This window comes from Peromyscus californicus, unplaced genomic scaffold (genome assembly GCF_007827085.1).
Source record: "Peromyscus californicus insignis strain IS unplaced genomic scaffold, ASM782708v3 Scaffold_10__1_contigs__length_136768540, whole genome shotgun sequence".
NCBI classification, from domain to species: domain Eukaryota; kingdom Metazoa; phylum Chordata; class Mammalia; order Rodentia; family Cricetidae; genus Peromyscus; species Peromyscus californicus.
The window spans coordinates 101,263,620-101,288,590 of record NW_026294391.1 but is presented as its reverse complement, the minus strand read 5'-3'; the positions used below and the strand labels follow the sequence as shown (position 1 = coordinate 101,288,590).

At 43.5% G+C, this 24,971-nt stretch overlaps 2 protein-coding genes across 2 annotated transcripts; one reads left to right on the top strand and one right to left on the bottom strand.

The window, feature by feature from the left end:
* Positions 1-297: 297 nt before the first annotated feature.
* On the bottom strand, positions 298-20,517 carry LOC128117526 (rhox homeobox family member 1-like). Its single transcript, XM_052749480.1, has 5 exons — positions 20,485-20,517; positions 14,305-14,321; positions 8,762-9,166; positions 8,175-8,220; positions 298-393 (listed from the first exon to the last, which is right to left on the bottom strand). Exons 1-5 carry the CDS (start codon positions 20,515-20,517, stop codon positions 298-300), a joined length of 597 nt encoding a protein of 198 aa, XP_052605440.1.
* Positions 20,516-24,703, top strand: LOC128117519 (homeobox protein Rhox13-like). Its single transcript, XM_052749470.1, has 3 exons — positions 20,516-20,907; positions 21,592-21,637; positions 24,584-24,703. The coding sequence occupies exons 1-3, from the start codon at positions 20,516-20,518 to the stop codon at positions 24,701-24,703; spliced, it is 558 nt and encodes a 185-aa protein (XP_052605430.1).
* The last annotated feature ends 268 nt before the right edge of the window (positions 24,704-24,971 follow it).

Genomic DNA, 24,971 nt, shown 5'->3' with positions numbered 1-24,971 from the left:
ATGTGTCTGAGTGAGGGTCTCTGTGGCTCCTGAGAAACTTTGTGATTTGTGGAGTAATAAAGATGACTCAGGATTTGTCACCTCTCTTTGTCCTTCAAACATGATATTTTCTCAATAATTGACACCCACAACTTACTGCTACCCAAAAAAAGACATGACATATATTGAATACACATCTCTTTGTTGATGAAAGAATAAGGTTTCATAGGCATTGGGAGCACTCGTCAGTGACACCAGAATATCCTGTCTTCATCCAGTGCCAAGACAAAATGATGCTTCAGGACTCCTCCAAAAGCTTTACTGCAAGGTGTTCTGCCTGTCAGCAGACTCACACTTGAGCATTTGAGACTGCTGAGTTTTCCTGTACTTGGCTCTTCTTCTCTTAAACCAACTCTGCAATAACATGGTGAAGGAGATGACTTTAGTATATTCAACAGTCCATATCACAACTGGAAAAAAAATCTCTGTATGCCAGTGAGGCTTTAGACTAAATAGAACAATCTCATACATATGGGTATTTTCTTTAAAATTATTTTATGGAATATATTTGATCATTTACCCTCCTGAACACTTCTCATATTCTCCATACCTCCTAACCCACCCAACTTCATTTCTCGTTCTCTCTCTCTCTCTCTCTCTCTCTCTCTCTCTCTCTCTCTCTCTCTCTCTCAAAAATAAGATAATGACAAAAAAACAAAAAACAAAACAAACTAAAAGACGACAACAAAACAAAACAAAAGAGACAAAAATTCTGCAGAAAACATGGAGTCAACCAGAACTATTACTGGGTATGGGGCCTGCCCCAGAGTATGGTTGCTGTACCCAGTGACACTCCATGCAGAAAATTCATGTTCCCTTTACTATCAGGCATCAATTGCAAAGAGCTTCTTGGTTAGGGGTGCAACTTTGTGTCCACTTCCCCTTCTCAGTGCTGGAATTTTGTCTGGTTTAAACCCTTGCAGGTCTTGCGCCTGAAAGTGAGAGACTTTGTCCCAGGGCAAGACAACAAAAAGGTTCCTCCATTTTGTATTCTTGCTGAGGCCATTTCAGATTTAACTGGAATTTGATCTCCTTGTTGGAAAACTGAGGCAAAATTATCCAAATCTATTATTCTGGGTACCAGAGGTCAAGATGTCCTAGCTACCTAATCTTAGCTTCTGTTAAACTACCTGCTTGTGCAGAACACTCTGTCCAGCTAACCACTTAATTTGTCTTCTATTAAAACTGCTTGTTTCAAAGTACTTACTCTGCAAAGCCCCCCCTGTAGCTGCCGAGTGTGATGCCAGGGTATTTTCTGCCTAAAAATCCCATGCTCTGTACCCTCGGAGCTACACCTAGATCCACAAATAGCTCGGAAGTAATTCCAGACAGCTGGAATAAATACTTTCAATTGGCTATAAATTGTTTGAGTGGCCATCTCTGGTGGGCTACGGGTAAAATTTTGGAGGTCCCTCTGAGATCCCAGAGACTGGACACAGACACTTAGGTCTTTGGGACCCCCAGGAACAGTGAAGAATGCACCAGCTGGAGAGGACTCTTAGGGGATGTACTCGGCCTGAGACGGTCCAGGATCCCAAGAAAATCATCTCTGAGCCATTGCTGCTGAGCACTCTGGAGGCACCCAGTATTGGTCACCACCCAAAAGAGAAACAAACAAAAAAGGTAAAACAGAAGTCATCTGGTCTTAACACCTCCAGAGGTAAGTTTGGTCTGTAAGGCGTGCCATCTGGTTAGGACACAAGAGGAGAGGTCAGGCTCGACCATAGATCCTGTGTCTGGGATCTGTGCGATGTCACTGGATTGTTGATCTGCAGGTGTATGAATGTGTGGTGGCCACCCCTATTTGTCATTTGTCTTTTCTATGTGTCTCTCAGCATGACTGTGTCTCCCTGTGTGTTTCTGTCAGTTCTGTTGGCTGAAGAAACAGATTGAAAATGAAAGGGAGAGTAAGTCATCCCAAGACCACAGCTAGAGCTGCCCCTAGGCAGTGCACAATTTCCTGCAAGCTCATGGGCAATTGCAGGCAGCACTGTGGTGACCCTGTTTCTGGCAGCAGCTGTGACTGTGCCTCGTGGCAGCTGGCTCCACTACTGCTGTGACTATCTGGGTGCTTCCAAGCCTCATCTGTAATCACCAGCTCCCATGTAATAACCAATGGCTTCCTCTGGTGCAAGACCCCTCACCTTGGCTTAAGACCTGTGTCTCCTCCTTGGAAACCAGAATCCTTTGGTCCTAACCAAGTAACTCAGAGAAACCCCAAACTTCTGCCTGTTCCCTCAGCTGGGAGACAGGAATAATTCCCAGAGCCAGGTGCTGGTTGCTCAGAGGAAGGAGAAAGTTGAAGGGACTCTAGCCAGCTTGAGCATGGCAAACATGGCTCTGGCAGGCCTTGTCCATCTCCCCATTCCCTCTGCCTTGCTAAAAACTGTTAGCTTACATTCCTAAAGCTAGCCACCAAGGTCTATTCCCTTATTTGGCAACTTCCTTCTCCTGACTCTCACTACCAAGTTCTGTATCAAAGTATTGAAGTCCAGCAATCAAAATCCCCTTGAGCTTCCCTAATTAACATGTCTAATCAACATTAAACACCTTATCTTAACGTGAAGTTTCCCCTTTTACCTTTATAAACTGCCATTTTCCTATGGCCCATGTCTGCCTCCTCTCTATCCAGAGATAATCTTTTGTCGTCTCCCCCCCCACAAGTACCCTTTGCCCCTCTCCCTTGTTTCCTTCCCCTTCTCTCTCATCCTCTCTCTCCTGTCTTTGTCTCTTATTCCCTGCCCTTTGTCTCTCTGGGGCAAATAAATCTCCTTTGTGCTGAGAAGTTGGTCTTGGGGGTCTTGAGCCAATATTGGCCCCTTCAGAAGTAATTTTGCAGACCCATGTGTGGGGAGTGGTGGCACAAGGTTAATAGGTTTCAACTTATGGAAATCGCTCAGAAAGTTTACAGTAGCTGACATTGAAGCCAAAGACAAAGAGGGAAAAAAACTTTCCCATGAGGTGATCACTGCCCTTGGGGAAACAGACAAGAGAGAAAAATGGGAGAAATAGACCAGGAGAAGGGGTTCAGTATTTCACCAGCATCATTTGATGGGGCCCTGAGTGCAGATCCATTGGAGTTTAAAGGGAAAAATATCCATAAATCCCCCTGCTCCAGTAGGTAGATGGCCTCCTCATAGCTCTGTCCACTGATGAGGAATGTGGACAGCTAACAGAAGGCCATTTTCGAGGTCCTTCAAGCCCAGAGGTACAGAGTCTAAGCCAAGAAGGCTCAAACACCATGTTTAGATGTGCCACCTGTGCTCAGGTAAACTCCAAAGGGATCTGGGCTTGAGGAAGTGGGCCTGGAGAACATTGGGGGTTGGATGTTACTAAAATTTAGCCTACTATTTTTGGCTATAAATATTTGCTGGTGTTTGTAGATACCTTCCAAGGATGCATGGAGGCATACCACACCCAAACAGATTCTGCTCCAGTAATTACTAGGAAACTTCTTCAGGAACTAATTCCCAGGTTTGGACTGCCCCTAGCTTTGGGGTCTAGCGATGACCCGGCCTTCACAGCCAAAATGTCTCAAAATCTGAGAAAGGTATTAACTATTAATTGGAAGTTACATTGTGCATATAAACCACAGAGTTCAGGTTAGTAAAAATAATGACTAGAACTCTAAAGGAGACTTTTGACCAAATAGGTCCTGAAAAACTGGTGAAAAATTGAGCCAATCGCAATAGAGAAGAGAGAGGGGAGAGAGAAAAGCTCAATGAATGGAAAGAAGACATAGATCAGGAAATTGCTATCACTCTCTGATGACCTGGTCCCTATGGCTGACCACCTTACTGTCAGCATTAGCTGAACCATCGATTCTTGTCTTTATTGGGCTAATGGTGGAACCCTGCATGCTCAGCTGCATGGCCAACTGTGTCAAACAGAGAATAAACTCATTTAAGCTACTGGTCCCTAGAACCAACTATGCCCTCCTAGAACAGGATGAGTCAATGATTTGACTCATGCCTTTGATCCAGTGGGGAATGTGACAGGGCAAGACAGTGCAGTGGTTCCTCCATCTTGTATTATTGTTGAGGCCATTTCAGGTATAAATAGAATTTGATTTCTATGATGAAGAATCCCATGGAAAATTACTCAAATCTATTCTCGGGACCAAAGATCAAGAATGTTCTAGCTAACTTAGTTTCGGTTAAACTGCCTGTTTGTACAAAAACCCCACCACAGCTAACTGGTTATTTTAGCTTTCGTTAAACAGCTTGCTTCAAAGTGCTTACTTCTACAAAGGCCCTCTGCAGCTGCTGAGTGAGATTCTAGGACATGGTTTCTGACCTTAAAATCCGTGTGCTCTGGGCACTTGGGGCCACATCCAGGTGCCAGATACCTGAGTGTGGTCCTAACCAGCTGGAATAAAGACTGATCCAAAGCTGTTACCAAAGTCAATTCTAAATGAGAGGTCTTCATCAAACTCCTCCCCTCAAGGCTCAGGGATCTCTACCCAAGTCGAAGCAGAAAGATTGGAAGATCCAGAGGTGGTGGATGACTCTAAGGAAACAAAAATCTATTTTCTGGACAAAAGGTCAAAAATAAAACTGAAATCAACACACTTCATCATTCACACTCTGTTTGCAGCCTGACTTCAAGACTTGTGGTGTCTTATACAAACAGTTAAATCCTAACTCCCTATGGTGCCTCCTCACAAGTGGCCAATCTAAGAAAGGATAAAGGATACTGTGAGATTTATCACTTATGATAGTGGGATATCCACTTCCTACTTTCCCTAAACGTTCAGAAAACAATCTCTTTCATTCCCAATCTCCTCCTTCTCCTCCTCCTCTTCCTCTTCCTCCTCTCCTCTTTCTCCCTCCAGCTTCTTCTCCTTCTATCCTGGTCTCTCACAAGCAGCCTTCTGTGTTTCTGGATCTCCTCTGGCATATATGTTTATCACACAATTCTTCCCCAGTAATATTTTAACCCCCATGCTTTCAGCTCACCATTCATGGATTGATGACTTCTTATTGCTCTAGCACTTTAAGGAGGTGGGGTGATTACAAGGAACCACACTTGCCCAAAGAGTGTGCAGAACCACATCCTATCCCCAGCTCAAACAAAAAAAAATACCTCTCAAATTGCCTTGGAACAGGTAACACTACTCCAAGGTAGGCCTGCACAGAGCTGGGATATTGTCATTTATAGGGTTAGAGAAACAAGACCAATTCAGACAAATCATTCCGGTATCTTGGCACTCCCCTGCTTCCATGGAGTTTAGGTGATGGGGGAGGTTGCTGTCACCTATGGACTTCTTGCCCTCTTATGTTTTCTGGGCTCAGGACAAAGGCAATCTTCTCAATGAGAATTGCAGCATGAGGATATTGATGCCCTACTTCCTGCCCGACATGAAGGGCATCCTGGACCCTATTATTTTACCAGGACATTCAAAGACTTAAGGTTGAACCTCCACTCAGGAAGGTGATCTGCCAGAGTGGAGAACATTTAACAGAACTGCCTCCTCCTCAATACATTGTCTAGCGATGGAAATAGAGTCACAGTTACCTGTCAGATGTCACCATCCTCTCAGGCTCCTAGTGAATGAGGGTCCATTTTATTGGGAAATTCTCAAACTGCACATTCGTGACTCCAATGTACTTTCTCTCCCTGCCTATTATGTGGATGTATATTCTAAAGATGACCAACCAAAGGAAGCCCTACATCCATCATGATGCCTCCATGAACTTAAATAAAGCCCCAGTGGCTGACTCATGTAGGCTCACATTAAGGCAGAGTTCCCCGTTTGATTCCTAAAGCCTATCTATTACGTCTGTAAGAGGAAAGGGGAAATCAGAAGTGAGGCTTTTGGAAAGTCACAATCAAGAGTGTGCAAACAGGAGACCATGGGTGTTTTCTCTTGTGTCTTTTGTCCACCTTCTCTCAGTAGCTGCAGTGCACCAGTCTCTAGAGCTGCAGTGCATCATCCTCTCTAGAGCTGCAGTGCACCAGTCTCTAGAGCTGCAGTGTGTCAGTCTCTCTAGAGATGCAGTGCATCATCAACTCTAGAGTTGTAGTGCACCAGTCTCTAGAGCTTCAGTGTATCATCCTCTCTAGAGCTGCAGTGCATCAGTCTCTCTAGAGATGCAGTGCATCATCAACTCTAGAGTTGAAGTGCACCAGTCTCTAGAGATGCAGTGCACCAGTCTCTCTAGAGCTGCAGTGCATTTATACCTAGAGCTGTAGTGCAGTGGCCTGTCAGCTCCGAGAGGGGAAAAATCCCTCACACCTTCAGCTTTTCTTTTCCTCTCACTCCTCCTCTCCATCTTGGGGAAAACCACTCTTCTTTCTTCCAACTTCTCCCACCTGAGCCTGGTCCTACTGTAGCTTATAGCTTGTGTTGTTAGGACGCATGCACTCAGGGGCCTGCTATTTGGGACTTCTGTTCTGGACAACCTACTGCAGGTAGGGCAGCATGCTTATGTCATGACTGCCCTGATGCATGCTGAAGTTAGCATTAACAGCACTCTGCGCTGCCTTTGTCCTTTCTGATTTGGCATGGAGTATTCAGTTTCTTTGGGCTCATGGCCTCAGCTTTTTATCTCATGAGCTAAACATTAGTCTTTACTGTCTGAAGGAAAGAAATTCGTTTGAAAATAAGATAGCTACAATTCTACCTTCAAGTGAGCTCTAGCCTTTCCAAATTTTCAAAAAACCTGTATCTTCAACAGTCTCCTTTAAAGGAAAAGGTACCTTTTCTATTTTCAAGTTATTCAACAGAAGACTTACTTGTCTGTGGTTTGGCAACCTTTACTTTTTATGTGGATGGTGTTTGATGTGCATGTGTGTCCATGTGCACATGCACACTCCTGATTGCAAAGGACTGAGATCAGAGTCAAGCATCTTCCTAGCTTGTTCCCCACATGATTTATGGAGGCAGGTTCTGTCCCTGAACCTAAGCTCAGCAACTAAGCTAGTCTCAATCACCCTCAGGACCCATGGTCTGTGCCTCCTGAACCTGAGCTTATTATGCATGTGAGCTAACATACCTACTAAGCTTTTATGTGGGTGCTGAGGATCCAACTCATGTGGGAAGTACTTTATCCACTGAGCTCTTTCCTCAGCCCCAACCTGCATTTTGACTTTGCTATTTTCCCCTGAACACGTCCTCCTTATAAGATTAACTGAAATTAATTCAGTCTGACTCTTTTTTGTTTAGTTTGTTTGTTTGTTTGTTTTTTCGAGACAGGGTTTCTCTGTGTAGTTTTGGTGCCAGTCCTGGATCTCGCTCTGTAGACCAGGCTGGCCTTGAACTCACAGAGATCTGCCTGGCTCTGTCTCCCAAGTGCTGCGATTAAAGACATGTGCCACCACCTCCCGGCTTTCGTTTGTGTTTAATTTTAGCACAAACTTCCAAAGCTGTCATCCCTAGACCTCTCCAAACACTAATGAGACTATTTTGGCCATGTTTTAGATAACCTAAACACAGCATGGGAGAACATGAAAATTCGGCCTTGGTGTTGTCTACATCACCTTTCCACAAACTTACAAAGGTGGAGGGCCAACCACGTGGACTTTTAAAGTGTCTTCCCACATGACTCTTTGCAAAACTAAACACAGGTGAGTTTTTGAAAAAGTGTGTTTCTTGGAAGCATTTCTCCCTTGTCTCAATTAACTCATGCTTTTAAGTAAATGTGTATTTGTTGCAACTGAACCCCTTTTTATCCCTGCTGCTTGCTACATCAATTAGAGGTCCCCAAGGTCATTTAGAGCCCTACTATGATCCTAGATGTAAGTGCCCTGAAATGACCTGAGTGTCTGGACTTCATTATTAATCACTGCAGACATTCCAGTGAACATTTATGTCTTCCTATATGCATGGCATTATAATATTCAATGCTGTCTATACATCTGATATCCACACACTGATTATCAGTAGTCTGCCTTTTCAGGTTTTTTTTCCAATTAAGAGATCATGCTGCCTCCAGTAATGGGAAAGGACCATAAGCTGCTGGGTGTTCATTCCATTTTTACCTCTGGAAAACTGCAAGACTCAATGCTTGGTTGCCATTATAAAACAGACAACAGCACCTCCCACCCATGATCACTTTTCATAATGGCTACAAGAAAATCAACCACAGCCTGAAGCAGAGTGTCCTACCCAAAGCCTTTTTAGATTTACTGACCCGAACTCTGGATTCTCCCAGGAACAAGCGCTTTGCAAGGTCCCTCCTGTGGAAAGAAGATGGAAAAGTGGAGCTGTTAGAGTAATACAGATTTCAGCTTGGCAAGATGAAGAGACTTCTGGAGATGGGTCACATACCAACACAAAAATATGTAAAGGTGTAAAAGTGGCTTTTCATTTATCTCTACTTTACTACAATAAATAAACGCATTAATTAATTAACACATGGGGGATATGTTATAGTAGTAGTGGGATTGCCTAGAAACCCCAAGGTCTTGAGTACAATTCCCATTACAAAAGGGGGAAAGGAAGCATGAAGAAGAAGAGGAGGAAGAAAACAAACATAAACAAAAAGAAAACTGAATGAAGGAATTGAGAGGCACCAACCAGTTTTTAGAATCAATCTATATCAATATTACATGGAAATATTGACTCTGACATGACAAATCCCTTCCCATCAATGAAACAGGTAAAGACCTCCATGCCTTGGGGCTCAAAGCAGATAGGGGCCACAGTGCGGAGAACACACCTCCAAATGAGAAGCTGAAAGATGGGAGGTGGGATTGGCTACTGAAACAAGCCACATACCTTGTGGCCTCATCAGGGTACTTAGTTTGTTCAAAAACTTCTTCCAGTTCACTCAGCTGCCTGGGTGTAAGACCCAACTGGATCCGTGGCCTTGTGCGCCGGAACTGTGGAACTCTGGCAGCAGCCAAGTTCTCCTGCTTCTCCAACTGTGGGTGTCCAGACCCTTGGTGGCTCCCATGGCTCTCATCTTTGATGTCATCACCAATGTAGTGGATCACATCATCCTTCTGGTCTGGGATGCCCTGGTTCTTTAGTTTGTCTGGACCATTTGGAGAACCTTCAAAGTTGCCATTTTCTGCTGCTACAGTGGTCTCTTGTTCATCCTCAAGGCTCACCTCGATCTCATTTTCCTCCTGCTTGTAGAAATCGGGGTCTACATGTTGGAATTGAAGAGCTATGGTGGACCTAAAAGAGAATAAGTAGCGTCACCTCTACAAATGTTCTGTGGATTGAATGGTATTGCAGTGCCTGGGCTTTTTGCAAGTTTCACACCTTCTCTTTCCATCCCATGATCCCTATAGGAGATATGTGGTCAAAGGAAGTGGCTCTAGGGAGCATGTACAGAATGTACCCAACTTGGAATCCAACCAAGCCCATCAAAACCTCGAGAAGAAGGGACTTCAGGAGCAAGCAAGCTGTTGCAAGTGCACAAGCAAGGACGAGGACAAGAATTTACACTGAGCACATGGCCCCTGAGTGAACCTCTGGAGAACTTCTAGCCTCTATATCTCACTGGGTGCACATTGCAGGAACTAGGAACTAAGTGCTCATGGTTATCTCAGTTTGTGTTTGTTCCAAATTTCTGTAAGGACACTGAAAACACAGCCAATCACTGTCCTCCATCAGCAGCAGTGGCATGTTTGTGGAGCCAGGTATGTGCAGCATTCTGGTGGACAAGACACTGCAAAAAAAAATTGATGTCATCAGTGAAAAAAAATTCACATACTCCAGATTGTTGTAAAAAAATCTCCATCAGAGTAGTATAGTGTCCTGCCCAGTGCTTCTTGTGTCTGCAAATGCTGACACTGCATGGTTAAGTGCCCTTTTGTAGTGTCAATAAACCACTTAAGGTTGAGCGTGCATTGGAACAGTACCTGGGTTGATTAAACACCATATATGCATTAAGAAAATGAAAAGGAAAGAATGTCAGGCCCAGTTCCTTTCAAGGAGTTAATAGTCTCAAAGAAGTGTTTTCAGTGTACTGAGATGTTGGAAAATATCAAGAGGATCTCATTAAGAAAATGTAATCCTTCACCCAGCCACTGATAGAAACAGATGCAGTGACCCACAGCCAAACATTAAGTGGACCTCAGGGAATCCTGTGGAAGAGGTAGAGGAAGGATTATGGGAGCCAGAGGGGCCAAGGAAACCACAAGAAAACCCACAGAATCAACTAATCTGGGCTCATAGGTGCTCACAGAGACTGAATAGACAGCAAGAGAGCTTACATGGGTCTGAACTAGGCCCTCTGCACATATTTTACAGATGTATAGTTTGATCTTTTGTGGGGCTTCTAACGGTGGAAGCAGGGGCTGTCTCAGACTCTGTGACCTGCTTTTGGGACACTTTCCTCCTACTAGATTGCCTTGTCTAGCCTTAGCAGGAGAGGAGGTGCCTAGTCTCACTGCAACTTGATAAACTATGGCTGGTGGATACATAAGGGAGGCCTGCCCTTTTCTGGAGAGAAAAGAGGAGGAGTGAATGGGGGAAGAGAGAAGGTTAGTGGGAAGGTCTGGAAGGAGAGGAAGGAGGGAGGGGAAATGTGATTGGGCTGGGAAAATAATTAATATATTAATAAAAAAGAAAAACTAGAGTTCAATATTGCTTTTAAAAATTAATACTGAATTTACTAAAGTTACAGATTAAGAAACCTAAAAACATAATTCCTTTTTAAAAAGATGATTATTTGTTTGTGTGCACATGCTTCTGGGTGCCTACAGGGAGCACTGGAGGCCCTAAAGCTCAACTTATAGGTAGGTGGTTGTGAGGACCTGAGGTCATGCTGGGAACTGGACTCTGGTCCTCTGAAAGAACAACAAAAGTTCTTAACCATTTAGCCATCTTCCAGTCCCCTCACACAAATGCAAACTTTTTCTTTCTTCCTTTCAGTTGTAGATTCCTAGAGTTTTGTGATATTAGGGCAGCAAGTAAGATGCCTAAGAAAGTTGTAGTGCAAATAATTTGACTTGCAAATGTGAAAATCAATGTCCTTAAATACAAAAGCCTTGTCAAATACCCATAGAGTTGGTAGCTGAGTAGATTAGGAATTCTTTTAATTGTTGAATTTATTTGTTATGTGTGTATGGACCACCATGGAGTGCAGGCCACAGCACACGTTGGAAGTGAGAAGACAACTTGGGAGAATCAATTCTCTCTTTCTACATGTGCATCCCAGGGATCAGGCTCAGGTAATCAGGCTTGTCAGCAGACACCTTTACCCACTGAAACATCACAGAAGACCTCACGTCCCACACAAAGATTCATTTTTGTGTACAAGGGGTATGGTCCAGGCAAAGTCCTGTAAAAGTATGCCTGCTCAAAATTATGAAACAACATTTAGAATGCCTTTGGATATTCATCTTACTGGACTTTGAGTCCTACATACACTACAGGGTCTCATAAATCCTAACAGTATTCCCCCCAGAACTCCTGACCCAAGTAAATCCCATCAAATTCCTCCTAAGCATCCTATCAGGAGGAAGAGTAGAATATCCCTTCTGAAGAGAATACTATCTTTTCTGAAGCTGTATTAGACCCCTTTCAATGGATTGTGTGATTTTATAAAGATTAGTTCTTTGATTGTTAGCAGGTTTGGGTAGTATAGAATAAGAAGCAGAGCCTCTGAGACTGCAACCTGCTAATGCTAGAAGCTGAGGTCTTCATGGTGATGCTGAACATAAAAAAACCCTGATATTTCCATCATGTGAGCATCAGCAGGACAGGACACAGTCACCTTCCCTTTCCACTCACTGCTAGGAAGTCCTTTGATTCTAACCCTCGAGGAGGAAGAGAGGAGGAAAAAAAGTAAGAATGAGCAGAAAAGGAATGGAAAAGGTATGCTGCTGTGAAGCAAGGTGATGATCAGTAGTGTAAGGGGGCACATGGGTGCCCAGGTCCAAATCCTGAGCTTTGTGTCTTAGGATCCTCGATGACTGTGTCTAATTCTCAGTTATGTTAGCCTCCTGTATTTCTGCTTCACCTATTCCTTTTGCCTCCTGGGAACATTTTACACTCAGCTGCTGTTGTGAAACACATTTTTTCTAGGGAAACAACACACGTTTACTCACTACAGAAAGGGATCCCCCCACAGACAGAAGCAACGATTGTACCAGTGTCCAACTAGGTGAACCAATGGATTTTACCAGAGTTACAGGAATACGGGCGAGGGGTTGCTTACAGGAGCAGAAATGACTCAAAGTCACCTTTGTCACCAAATCCTACCTCAGCTCGAGTGATGGCTCTCCAAATCTGGAAACCCGAAGCACTCTATACAGCCTGCGGGCAGAAAAACAGGTCACAGTCTTTCCAGGTGGCTGTTAGTCTGAGTCTCTCCCAGGCAGCTCAACTGGTCTTTGCTCCTTCTGAGCAGGTCTGCTGGTCTCTTCCCAGCTGCTCCACTGGTCTGAGAAAGACTCTCAGCACTCTTAACTATTTATATACTCTTGAGGAGGGCGGGGCCCACTGAATGAAGTCAGGTTCAGAAATTTCCTGAAGGTATTTCAGTTGTTTACTCCTTTCCCCCCACTGCCTGGACCTGAGGACCGAACCCAGGGCCTTGTGCTTGCTAGGCAAGCACTCTACCACTGAGTTAAATCCGCAATCCCTGTTTACTCCTTCTTAAGGAGCTTTTCTGTGGAATTGAATGTTTCAATCCAGGAGGAAACTGCTATACAACAGCTGTAAAAAGAATCAATGATAAAAATGTACACTTGAGCCTGTCATGCTCCCTATTATACCCTCCCAGAGAAGGCACATAATACTTGGAAATTAATATGGCATCATAACTTTCAGCTACCTACTACTATAGTATAGTAGGCCACAAAAGAAACCCTATCATCTTCATTAAAAATACATGTTTCTGACACATTTGGATATAACACAGCTTGTTGTTATTCCTGGGCAACAGATCAGTTTATATTTACAAAACAAGACTGACTATTGAGGGGCAGAAGAATGATACAGGAGTGGGGGTACACCCAGCCAGGTACACAGCAGGATCCCAGGCCACAGAACACTCAAGCTTGTGGAGAGGACATGCAACAGAGAGCGTCAGGCTACACCACAGCTGAGAACACATGTGCCACCTGATACTTGAGAGTGCACATGCTGGGTGCTTTGTTGAATACAGATAAACTGGCCAAGGATTCAGAATTTCCCAAAAGGCCGTGTTTTAGGAATTTTGCTATCAGAGCTGTGGTATAGGGTGACTGCAATGCCACTGAGTCCATCTGACTTGGCTCAGAGGGAGCAGCCTTCTATAAGATTCTAAACCAGTGGTTCTCAACCTTCCTAATGCTTCAAACCTTTAATATAGTTCCTCATGTTGAGGTGACCCCACACACCATGAAATTATTTCATTGCTACTTCCTAAGTGTAATTTTGCTATTGTTATGAGTCGTAACAGAAATATCTGACATGCAGGATATCTGATAAGCAACCCCAAGCGGGTCACAACCCACAGGTTGAGAACCACTGTTCTAAACAAAGGTGACTGTAGACAGCACAGGGTCTGATGTGGGAAAGAAGCAGTATGGCAGGGTAGCACAGATGGAGAAGGGAAGGGTTTACAAGGCACACATTAAGTGGTTCAAGGCCAGAGAAAAAAGGATTGAAGATGACTAGAGAGAGGAGGAGGACAGAAACAGAGAACAGAACCTGGTATATCCAATGAGGTGACTTCCATATCCCAAATACTGCTGGGATGATGAATGTTCAAGTAACCTTCATCAAAACTCTGTCAGAAAGTAGGGGTTCAAGAATAGGGTTCCATTCAGATGAGATCTTCACATGATGTCATATAGCAGAAAGACCCATTTGTTACCAAGAAAAACCTTCCTAGCTCATGTAATCTGGGAATAATGCCCACACAAGATGAAGCTAAAAAAAGTCTTTGCACCTAGGAGGAGTCTTTTCAAAGAAGCTCAGGACTCTAACCATCATTAGAGTCAGTCTCAGAGTAGACTTAAACCTCAGGAGTTGAGTCCATCCTAACCAGTTTTCATAGAAGCTGCTTGAAGCAATGCTTCTGCAATATGATTCATAAGTAGATGTCAAGTATATAGGTCAGGAGTGAAGGCTCAACACTGAAGTATGAATACCTGGGGTCCCAGATGAGCGGTCCAGGAGCTAAGGGATGTCAATGTTACAGCATCACAACTATGAAAGGAAAACGTTTACTGAACTCTTCAACAGTACAAAGGGAGACTGTTCCAGGGGAGCCTCAAGACAGCTATAGGGAAAGGAGCTAAGCTCAGATTCAGGTGTGGGCCACAGTCAAGACAGCTCGTAGTCAAGTCTCTTCTTTGGCCTAAACACTGACCTACCAGGTCTGTGGCCCTGACTGTGGAGAAGAAAGAAAATTTTAGTTACTTCTTCAGTGAATTTAGGGCCAAAACTGAGGTCACTCTCACTGAATGAAGCCTGGTTGGGACTAGAGAGATGGCTCAGTGGTTAAGAGCACTTGGTGCTCTTGCAGAGGACCTAGGTTCAGATATCATTACCCACATGGTGGCCCACAACTATCCATAACCCCATTTCCAGGGTATCTGATACCCTCTTGTATACATACATACACGCAGGCAAAAGAGTCATACACATAAGCTAAAATAAATAAATCTAATAAAATAAATAAATGGCAGCCTGGGAATGTGGCAATTCCTGGCTTCAGAGCAGAGGGTAGAGTAGTGGATGGAAATCTACTCACTTAAATCCTTTGTAGGAAGGCGTAATTCTGGATGAATAAAGATAATAAGACTTTATCTAAGTCAGGTCAGGGTGCCCAGACTTCTGTTGGGTGTGTGCAAGGATGAGGATGCAGAGCAGACATCGGGAGTGCTAGGCTATGCAGGACAGCTCAACTGACTGAGCAGGAGCTTTGCTAAACTCGGACCAGGCAGACACAATGTCCTAAGTTCAGAGTCTGGGCTCAGAGCTCAGAAGAGACTGGATGGCAGGCTCCTCCCCTTCATGACCTCAGGGTATATAGCAGGGGAACAAAAGCATACTACACAGTGAAAAGAGAGGAAAATTCCATGAGTCTGAGGTACCAGCCCTGTCTACTTGAGACAGGAGATATACGGGAAAGCCATGGGACCACGACCCTTTGTGAATGGAGAGGAGAAGCTGAGAATGTAAAGGAGTAGGTTGAAGAAAGGGCTGCACCCCAGAAGGTGTGAAGGAAGGCACGGAAAGGGGCACAAGGCAGGCAGGGAGGCAAATGACAAGACTCAGAAGCATGGTGTCAGAAGCATGAAATGAGCCAAGGAGTGGGGAATGAGGCCTGAGCACAGCCCTTGCTCAGGCCATTGAGCATGGCACTTAACCCACAATCACACAGGGACTAGGAATACTTAGGGAAATATTCTCTCAGCTCTGGAATCACAAGGTGAAAGCATGGAAGTCCCAGGGCTTCTGGACTGACCCCAAGAATCAAAGACCCTTTGTCAACACACTCAGGAGTCCCATAATACACCAAACTGAATTCAGAGTATTGGTGCAGACCCATGTAGGCCCTGTGTTTGCTGCTACAGTCTCTGAGAGTTCACAGGAGCTTTGCTCAGTTGATTTGGAGGGACTTGCTCCCCTGGTGTCCTCCATCCCCTCTGGCTCTTACACTCTTCCTGCCTCCTCTTCTCTGGGGTTCCCTGAGCCCTGAGGGGAGGGATTTGATGGAGACATCCTGTTTAGAGCTGAGCATGAGATGCACTGGATTGTTATAGGCAGCTTGATTGGGCTATTTAGAGAAATTCAGAAGTCAGAGGCTTCCATACTGACAAAGGCTCTGGAAGCACTGTCCTAGTGCTGAGATTATGCTTTTCAGGGGAAGTAAACTGTAGTTACTGGTACACTGGTTTGTGAAGTTGAAGTAAAAGGATGTCAAACTCTGCAAGTAACTCAATGAACCCTGATGGTATCCCCGTCCTGTGCCATTGATGTTATCCCCATTTCATGGTTAAGGAAGCTGTGAACAAGGCATTTCATTTCATTCAGGGTCCCAAGATATACGGAGCTCAGGCTTTGGGATTTAGCTAAATAGAGATGACACCACCCATCCTGTTTTCTTTTTTCTCAGCTGCTTCTTTCTTTACCTTCTGCTCTCTTCCCCCCTCTGAAATTATAATGCAGAGATCTCCTAGAAATTGTGTGGCAGTCAGTGAGAGGGAAAACTGCCCTCTGAGGCCCAAGTAAATATGTCAAGTGCCAAGCCGGGTGGTGGTGGTGCACACCTTTAATCCCAGAACTTGGGAGACAGAGTCAGGTGGATCTCTGTGAGTTTGAGGCCAGCCTGGATTACAGAGTGAGTTCCAGGAAAGGCGCAAAGCTACACAGAGAAACCCTGTCTCGAAAAACCAAAAAAGAAAACAAAAACAAAAACAAACAAAAAAAAAAAACAAATGTCAAGTGCCTTTTCATGGCTCCACATCCACCATAAAGACCCCAGCTTCCTGCATTAGCGTGCTGCAGACTCAGGGTCTCTGTCTCTTTATCTACACTAACAAACCCATGGACAGCCAAGTAGTCAACTTTTAGAAACACACAAAATACATTGTAAGGCTTATGGGAATCTGTCAGGAAGAGGGTTACTGAGCCTTCCCCACTTTCGACGGTGGTTAACTCAGGCACCTATCATTTTTTATGAAAAGGTGTCATATGCCTTATTATGTGTCTACACACACACACATGTACAAATACAAACAAGTGAACAATAATACATACACATAAAGAAAAAGAAAAATAAACCTTAAAAAATTGAACTGAATTTTTAATCCTGACCCTCCCCAAACTTCCAAGAGCAGGGAAAACCCTAGGGTTGTGTTAAGTGTCTGGAGAGAAGAGCAGAAACAAACTTTTAGGAAGCCTTATGAAATTTTATATGTGATATAACAATAGGCCAATTTACTCTTTTTCTTGGGACATTTTTTCTGGATGATTTGTCCCTTTTCTTGAGATGTCCCATTTGTCCAGTATTCTTCAGATTCCTTAGCCTTCATTCTCTTGAAAGACAAAAAACAAAATCCCTTCTCCAAGCCTAACTTTGGGGAGGTCCCTTTTTGGCAAGTTACATCTGATTAAATTAAAAGGATTTGTTAGTGATATAAGTTAATTTTATTTGGATGATTATGCTGGTCGATGAACTATCACCTCCTCTAATTAAGAGGTCTTTCTTGTTTAAATCAAACCTTTATTAATTTTGATGCTATCCACAGCTTATCTTCTCCTGTAGAAACAAAAGCAAAACCTCATCCCCAATGTAACACATATCCTGGTTCCCATTCTGAGGTCAGGAATAAAGTATATAGGCTGATTTAACTCAGTAGTTTTTTTCTATTATCCAATGTCACTCCACAGCTATTGTTCCTTTCTCATTAGCATTGAGAAAATTCAAAGTTAACAGAGCATTATGTAATCTATTTCTGGGTTTTTTGTTACTCCTTTCTGTTTATTTAGCATATCCTTTAGAGTTCTTTTTGATCTTTCTATGAGTGTTTGGCCTGTAGGATTATGTGGTATGCCTGTAATATGCTTTATATTGTAATAAGCAAAAATCTATTTCATTGTAACAAAGACATATGATGGAGCATTGTTAATTTTAATTTGTGCAGGTATACCCATGATGACCATAACTTCCAGCATATGCGTGATTACAGATTCAGCTTTTTCAGATCTCAGAGCAGTTGCCCATTGAAATCCTGAATAAGTATCAATAGTGTGGTGTACATATTTTAATTTTCCAAAATCTACAAAGTGAAACACATTCATCTGCCAGATTTCATTCCTCTGAGTACTCTTTGAGTTACATCCTGCTGGTAGTGGATTCTGATTGTTAAAAGAATAAGTAGGACATTTTCTTATAATTTCCTTGGCTTGTTGCCAGGTTACGGAAAAATTCTTTTTTAAACCTTTACTATTAACATGATGTTTTTTTAATGAAATTCTGAGACCTTGAGCACATTTCCTATCAATAGTTTATCAATCTCATCATTACCTTGTGCTAGAGGGCCTGGCAGACCCATATGGGATCATATGTGAGTTATATGTAAGGGATGTTTCCTATTCCTGATTATATCATGTAACTGAATAAATAACAAAGCTAATTCTGACTCATCAGGGGTAAATTCTGCAGTCTCAATATGTAATACCACTCTTTCAGCATACTGAGAGTCAGTAACTATGTTGAGAGGTTCCAAAAAATCCATTAATACCAACAGAATAGCATACAATTCTGATTTTTGAACTGAATTATAAGGACTTTGAACCACTTTACTTAAATTTTATGAATTGTGACCTGCCTTTCCTTGTTTGTTTGCATCTGTATAAAATGTACAGGCTCCAGATATGGGTATTTCCCATACAATATGAGGCAGAATCCAATCAGTTCTCTTTATAAGTTGAATTCTATCACTTTTGGGATATTTGCTGTTAATCTCTCCCAAAAAATTACTGCAAGCTATTTGCCAAGGTTCACTTTCCACCCATAATTTTTCAATGTCATCCTTAGTTAAAGGTACTACAGTTTCTGCTGGGCCTATTCTTGCTAATTGACAAAGTCTCAATTTTCCCTTTAAAATCAAGTCAGAGATCTATTCCACATAAGTTTTTAATTTTTTACTCTGTTTATTTGGTAGAAATATCCATTCCAATGTAATAGCTTCCCTCTGCATTAAAATTCCTGTAGGAGAATGCTTAGAGGGTAAAATAACCAAAATGCAATCAAGCTTTGGATCCACATGCTGTGGGATGTTCTGTATGACAAATGTGTTGCTCTGATTGGTCAATAAATAAATCACTGATTGGCCAGTGGCCAGGCAGGAAGTATAGGCGGAACAAGGAGGAGAATAAAGCTGGGAAGTGGAAAGCTGAGTCAGAGACCCTGCCAGCCGCCATGATGACAAACAGCATGTGAGGATGCCGGTAAGCCACGAGCCATGTGGCAAGGTATAGATTAATGGAAATGGATTAATTTAAACTGTAAGAACAGTTATCAAGAAGCCTGCCACGGCCATACAGTTTGTAACCAATATAAGTCTCTGTGTTTACTTGGTTGGGTCTGAGGGGCTGTGGGACTGGCAGGTGAGAGAGATTTGTCCTGACTGTGGGCCAGGCAGGAAAACTCTAGCTACATCCACATGTCCTTCCTGTACTTTCTTTTCCACCAAGGCCAATTCTCTCTCAGCTTTAGCAGATAATTCTTTTGGACTATTTAAGTCCTTGTCAACTTCTAAGGTTTTGAACAAATTACTCAATTCATCATTTTTTACCCCAGCAACAGTTTGTAGATGGGAAATGTCTCCAAGAAATCTTTGAAAGTCATTAAGAGTCCGTAATTGATCTTTCTTAATTTGCACCTTTTGGGGTCTAATTTTTTGTAGACCTATTTTATATCCTAAATAACTAATTAATTTGTAATTAATTAATTTGTAATCCTGAACAAGGCAAAATTTTCTTTATTTATGGGAATATGTCAGGAAGGGTGGTACTGACCCTCCCCACTTCCAACAGTGGCTAACTCAGGCACCTATTATTTTTCTGAAAAGGTGTCATATGCCATATGTCACATGCCAAATATTGTTTTAAACACTGCCGGAATATTTATGTATTTACCTTCCATTCAACAGAATAAGGGACTGCATCAACATCCTCAGTGATAAGAACTGAGGCAAATATTACATGTGGAATTTAACAGAGATTATAAATTTATTATAATCTGAGGTAATTATTTCTCAAGCAGATCATTTTTCTTTTTAGAGGAGGGGATGTCTTTTGTTTGGTTTTCAACAGTGTTATTAACTAGAATTATATTCAAACCCAGTCCCAAGATGTTGATGTTGAGCTTGAAGAAGAATGGCTAGCCAGCATTCAATGTACTAACAGGCACTCTTGAACTAGCAGCCACTAAGCTGATCATATCCACTTAGTTCTAAGCCCATTCTCTGAGCAGCAGTAGTAGGGAGAGGATGAGGTCCACAGAAATTTTCTACATGTTCACACAAGGGTCCTGTGGTCAGTGTGTGTTCCCACCTTTCTCTCATACTCTCTTCCCCAATTATCTTGCAATGCTACACAATTCACCCTTCAGTGTCATCTCTACAATCTAGAAGGAACAGGCAGCATGCACGTGCACGCAAATGCAAGCTAAAACTCATGCTACACGCATGCCCTGGAAGCAAGGTTTAACTTCACACGACCTTTTACAACCCTGTTCACAATGGCTCCCTCGTTCCTCATCTTTTGGGCCACACCCACCCTTTGTGCAACAAAGCAAATACCACCTACCTCAGCAAGAGGTCAAAAAGCCCAGAGCAGTCAGTCAGGGAGGGAAAAGCCTATAGCGCCCATCTGGAGAGGAGCGTCTTGACGTCAACCTTGAGGAACATGGAGAAGTGTGGAGCATGCGCAGAAGGACACGTTGACGTCACCCTTTCCTCAGGCCTCTCTTGATGCCTCATCAGTAGTAGACATGACCAAACAATAGGCCTTGAGTGTCGTCATTCCTGGGGCCTCACTTCTCTCTGTGGCTTGGGCCCACTACTAGTCATGGCCCGCAAGGTCCATTGGCAATATATATACATTGTGAGGAATGAGAATGGTGAGGAGATAGCTGAGGTCTCCACCTTAGAGGCTGCCTTGGCCATGGTGGGTGGCAACCCTAGTGGAGGTGACGCAGGCTGCGTAATGGAACTAAATAACGGGGTCCGCCAGGTCCGTGAGAGCCAAAACGACTCTGAGGAGAGAAGTAGGGACCCAAACTCCTCTTCCTCGGAGCCTCACCAGGAGGAGCCAAGGCCCTCAGCCGAGCCTGTGATTCGGATTCCCAGGCGCCGTTCATCACGAAGGCGACGACGAACCACATTGAAGTTCACACTGGGGCAGGTCGAGGAAATGGAAAAATTGTTCAAAGAAACCCAGTACCCAGATGCGCTTGCCAGGTATGTGTCTTGCACCAGGAGCTATCTCCAACCTCCCTGTTGTCTCAAGTTGAGATGTCCTTTTGTTCTTCCAGGCCCTGGTTTCCTATCATCCCTCCCTAAGCCACTGCTGTCTTCTCCCTTGGTGGTGGGTACAGGAGGGGGCCTTGTGTCTGGGTCAAGGTCAGTATTAGCGTGTAGGGTTGACCTGAAACAAGTATACATAGTTAACACCACTCATTTTGAGTCATATCTTAATTTCTGTAAAATATAGAGACATGAGTATAGTGTGTCAAAATACTCACTAGTGTAAAATTCACCAGTGTTAAGGATTTACACTTTGTTGGGTGACCTCCTGACCAGTAGTCTCGTCATCTTTTCAGGGACTGTGTACCTATCCATCAACTCCTTTCGCTTTCCCTTTCCCTTCCCCTGGTGCTGTTTTTTAATTTAGTACAATTTGCTCGGCATACACTTTGGCATTTATTTTTAATTTTTAATAGTGTGTTAAAATTATTCATCTCTATTGTTTAGAAACTTTTGTAAGAGGTGAAACCATTTCAAAAGCAAGACTAGTTCTGAGAATGAAAGTTAAATGGGGGATGTGAGGGAGGATAGCAATATTAAAAAAGCAGAGAAATCATTTATGACTTTGCATTTCATGGAAAACACTGCATGCTAACATTCGTGGTTTCCTTTCCACAGGAAAGAACTTGCACAAGCTTTGAATATTCCTGAAGTCAAAGTGAAGGTCAGTAAATCCAAGCAAAGACATTGAACAGTCAATCTACAGCCTTCCTCATGTCTTGGGAAGCCTTGTCCTAGGCACTTTTTTTTTTTCAAAATTTTTTTCATTTTACATACCAACCACAGTTCCCCCTCCTTCCCCATCTCCTGCTCTCATCCCCACCCCACCCCACTCCCACATCTACTCTTCATAGAGGGTAAGGCCTCCATTGTGAGTCAACAAAGCCTGGTACATTCAGTTGGGGCAGGACCACGCTCCTCCCCACTGCATCAAGGCTGACCAAGGCATCCCACCATAAGGAATCGGCTCTAAAAAACCAGTTCATGTACCCAGGATTAGTCCTGGTCCCACTGTCAGGGACCCCACAAACAGATCAAGCCACACAGCTGTCACCCACATTCAGAGGGTCTGGTTTGGTCCCATGCAAGCTCCCCAGCTGTCAGTCCAGAGTCTGTGAGCTCCCACTAACTCGGGTCAGCTGTCTCTGTGGTTTTTCCCATCATGGTCTTGATGCCCCTTGCTCATATAATCCCTCCTCCCTCTCTTCAACTGAACTCCAGGAGCTCAGCCAAATGGCTTGGCTGTGGATCTCTGTATCTGCTTCCACCAGTCACTGGAAGTGGGTTCTAGATGACAATTAGGGTAGTCACCCATCTGACTACAGGAGAAGGCTAGTTAAGGCACCCTCTCCACCATTGCTAGGCGTATAAGCTGGAGTCATCCTTGTGGATTCTTGGGGATTTCCCTAGCACCAGGTTTCTCCCTAACCCCATAATGGCTCTCTCAAGATATCTCTTTCATTGCTCTCCCTTTCCATCCCTCCTCCAACCTGACCATCCAGATCCCTCATGTTCCCATCCCCCATCCCCACCGTTCTACCCCCTTCCCAGTTTACCCAGGCGATCTTAAACATTTTCCCTTCCTGGGGTGATCCATGCATGTTTGTCTTAGGGTCCTCCTCTTTGCCTAACTTCTCTTGAGTTGTGGATTGTAGCCTGGTTATCCTTTGCTAGAGAGGCTGATGGACTGCAGCTCTAGAGAGGCTGATGCACTGCAGCTCTAGAAATGCTGATGCAATGCAGCTCTAGAAATGCTGATGCACTGCAACTCTAGAGAGGCTGATGCACTGCAACTGTAGAGAGGCTGATGAGCTGCAGCTCTAGAGAGGCTGATACACTGCAGTTCTAGAGAGGCTGGTGCACTGCAGCTCTAGAGAGTTTGATGCACTGCAGCTCTAGAGGCCGATTCACTGGAGAATGATGCACTGCAGCTCTAGAGAGAATGATGCACTGCAGCTCTAGAGAGGCTGATGCACTACAGCTCTAGAGAGGCTGGTGCACTGCAGTTCTAGAGAGAATGTTGCACTGCAGCTCTAGAGACTGATGCACTGCAGCTCTAGAGAGTCGGATGCACTGCAGCTCTAGACAGACTGATGCAATGCAGCTCTAGAGACGTTGGTGCACTGTCGCTCTAGAGAGCCTGATGCACTATAGCTCTAGAGAGCCTGATGCTCTGCAACTCTAGCGAGCCTGATGCACTGCAGCTCTAGAGAGACTGATGAACTACAGCTCTAGAGACTGGTGCACTGCAGCTACAGAGAGAAGGTGGACACAAGACACAAGAGAAAACACCCATGGTCTCCTGTTTGCACACTCTTGATTGTGACTTTCCAAAAGCCTCATTTCTGATTTCCCCTTTCCTCTTACAAACGTAATAGATAGGCTTTAGGAATCAAACACAGGGAACTCTTAATGTGAGCCCACATGAGTCAGCCACTGGGGCTTTCTTTGAGTTCATGGAGGCATCATGATGGAAGTAGGGCTTCCTTTGGTTGGTCTTCTTTAGACTATACATCCACATAATAGGCAGGGAAAGAAAGGACATGGAGGCACAAATGTACAGTTTCAGAACTTCCCAATAAAATGGACCCTCATTCACTAGGAGCCTGAGAGGATGGTGACATTTAACAGTTAACTGTGACTGTATTTCCATAGCTAGACAATATTTAGGAAGAACTGATTCATGACTACTTTCCCCACACTGTTGTGGACCATCTTACTCTTTGCCTTTTGAAGAATGATGGGCTTTAGATGTCCTGATGAAGATGTCCTAGTGTGCCCTCTGTGCTGGACAGGATTCTAGAAATATAGCTGAATCAGAGATACCATTCTTCGTCCTCATCATGGAGAACTTTGTATAACATGAAAGAATATACTGTTCAGATTTACTGTTCATGAAAGAACATATTCTGTTCAGATTAACCATGGGTGGAAGTTACCCTTTCTGCTGAACTCCTGGAGATGGCAAAGGTTTCCGTGTCCTGTATGTCATTAAGGTTAAATTTGTCAACTTTCACAAACACTGGAGGCTGCGATGTCAAACCATTGCCCATGCCTTCTCTGCCTACCACCTGTTTGCTCTCCTGAAATTTGAAGCACCAACAATCCCATTGGCACTCTTGAAGGCTATTTTCTTTCTAACAATCTCCCACACTTGTTTCTGTTGATTACTTCATAGTGAAGATTACTTTTTGCAAACAGAAAGCTGTTCCTCTCCATAGGCCTTTAAAATGTGCTAACATTTGGTGGTCTACACTCTCTGCCCAAACAAGAGGAATGTATCACTAGTGAGGAGGGTATTCTACAGCTGATGGTCAAATGTCAGAATGAAGACTTTCCTTTACCCAGTTACCGTATATTTAACTAATATCAAGGACCTGGAACAAGCTGTTATCTAAGCTTTCCATCCAATAGAAAAGAAACCACTGAAGTGTCTATACTGCTGGAAAAAGACAAAATCATGGCCTATTACAGAATTTGACACACAGCTGGTATTTGCTTTTATGAGCTGAATAGAAAGTCAGTGTTATGTGTCTTAAAGTGGTTTTTATCTCTTGGCTCTGGGGTGGAAGCCAATGCTAACTCCAATCCTGCCTTCCTCTAATTTTAGACATGGTTCGTCCATCGGAGAGCAGAAGAGAGGAAGAGTCAGAGGCGTGTAGTAGTACAGAGCACACCTCCTCGTATTGAAAAGGTCCTTCTCATTATCGATAGGGATGACTATCCCTAGAGTGCAATCTTTGTTCAGGAGCTACAGGGAAATCTGATGACACATGTACTCAATGTCCAGCTTCACTAAAATTCAGCACTCATGTTAACAATAAAATCATGAATTTCCAAGTTATTTAATTTCATATGCTTTCTGGGGTTTTGTAGTATATAGATGTACACTCTTCAGGAAATGCCATTTAAACAAAATGACAAGTTCTGTTTTTGGGGTGATATTTCTAAGTCATGAGTATTGCTTGCATAGATGACTATTCCCTACACATGGTAAT

What these genes read in the sequence shown, in the direction of transcription:
- LOC128117526 (XM_052749480.1), bottom strand. Translation starts at nt 20,517, where the DNA reads ATGACTAGTAGTGGGCCCAAGCCACAGAGAGAA. An exon ending in TACCCTGATGAGGCCACAAG is followed by an intron (nt 8,221 to 8,761) that starts GTATGTGGCTTG and finishes TTCTTTCCACAG; the next exon opens with GAGGGACCTTGCAAAGCGCT. An exon ending in TGGGAGAATCCAGAGTTCGG is followed by an intron (nt 394 to 8,174) that starts GTCAGTAAATCT and finishes ATGTTATTGCAG; the next exon opens with AGTTGGTTTAAGAGAAGAAG.
- LOC128117519 (XM_052749470.1), top strand. Translation starts at nt 20,516, where the DNA reads ATGGCCCGCAAGGTCCATTGGCAATATATATACATTGTGAGGAATGAG. An exon ending in TACCCAGATGCGCTTGCCAG is followed by an intron (nt 20,908 to 21,591) that starts GTATGTGTCTTG and finishes TCCTTTCCACAG; the next exon opens with GAAAGAACTTGCACAAGCTT. An exon ending in TTCCTGAAGTCAAAGTGAAG is followed by an intron (nt 21,638 to 24,583) that starts GTCAGTAAATCC and finishes CTCTAATTTTAG; the next exon opens with ACATGGTTCGTCCATCGGAG.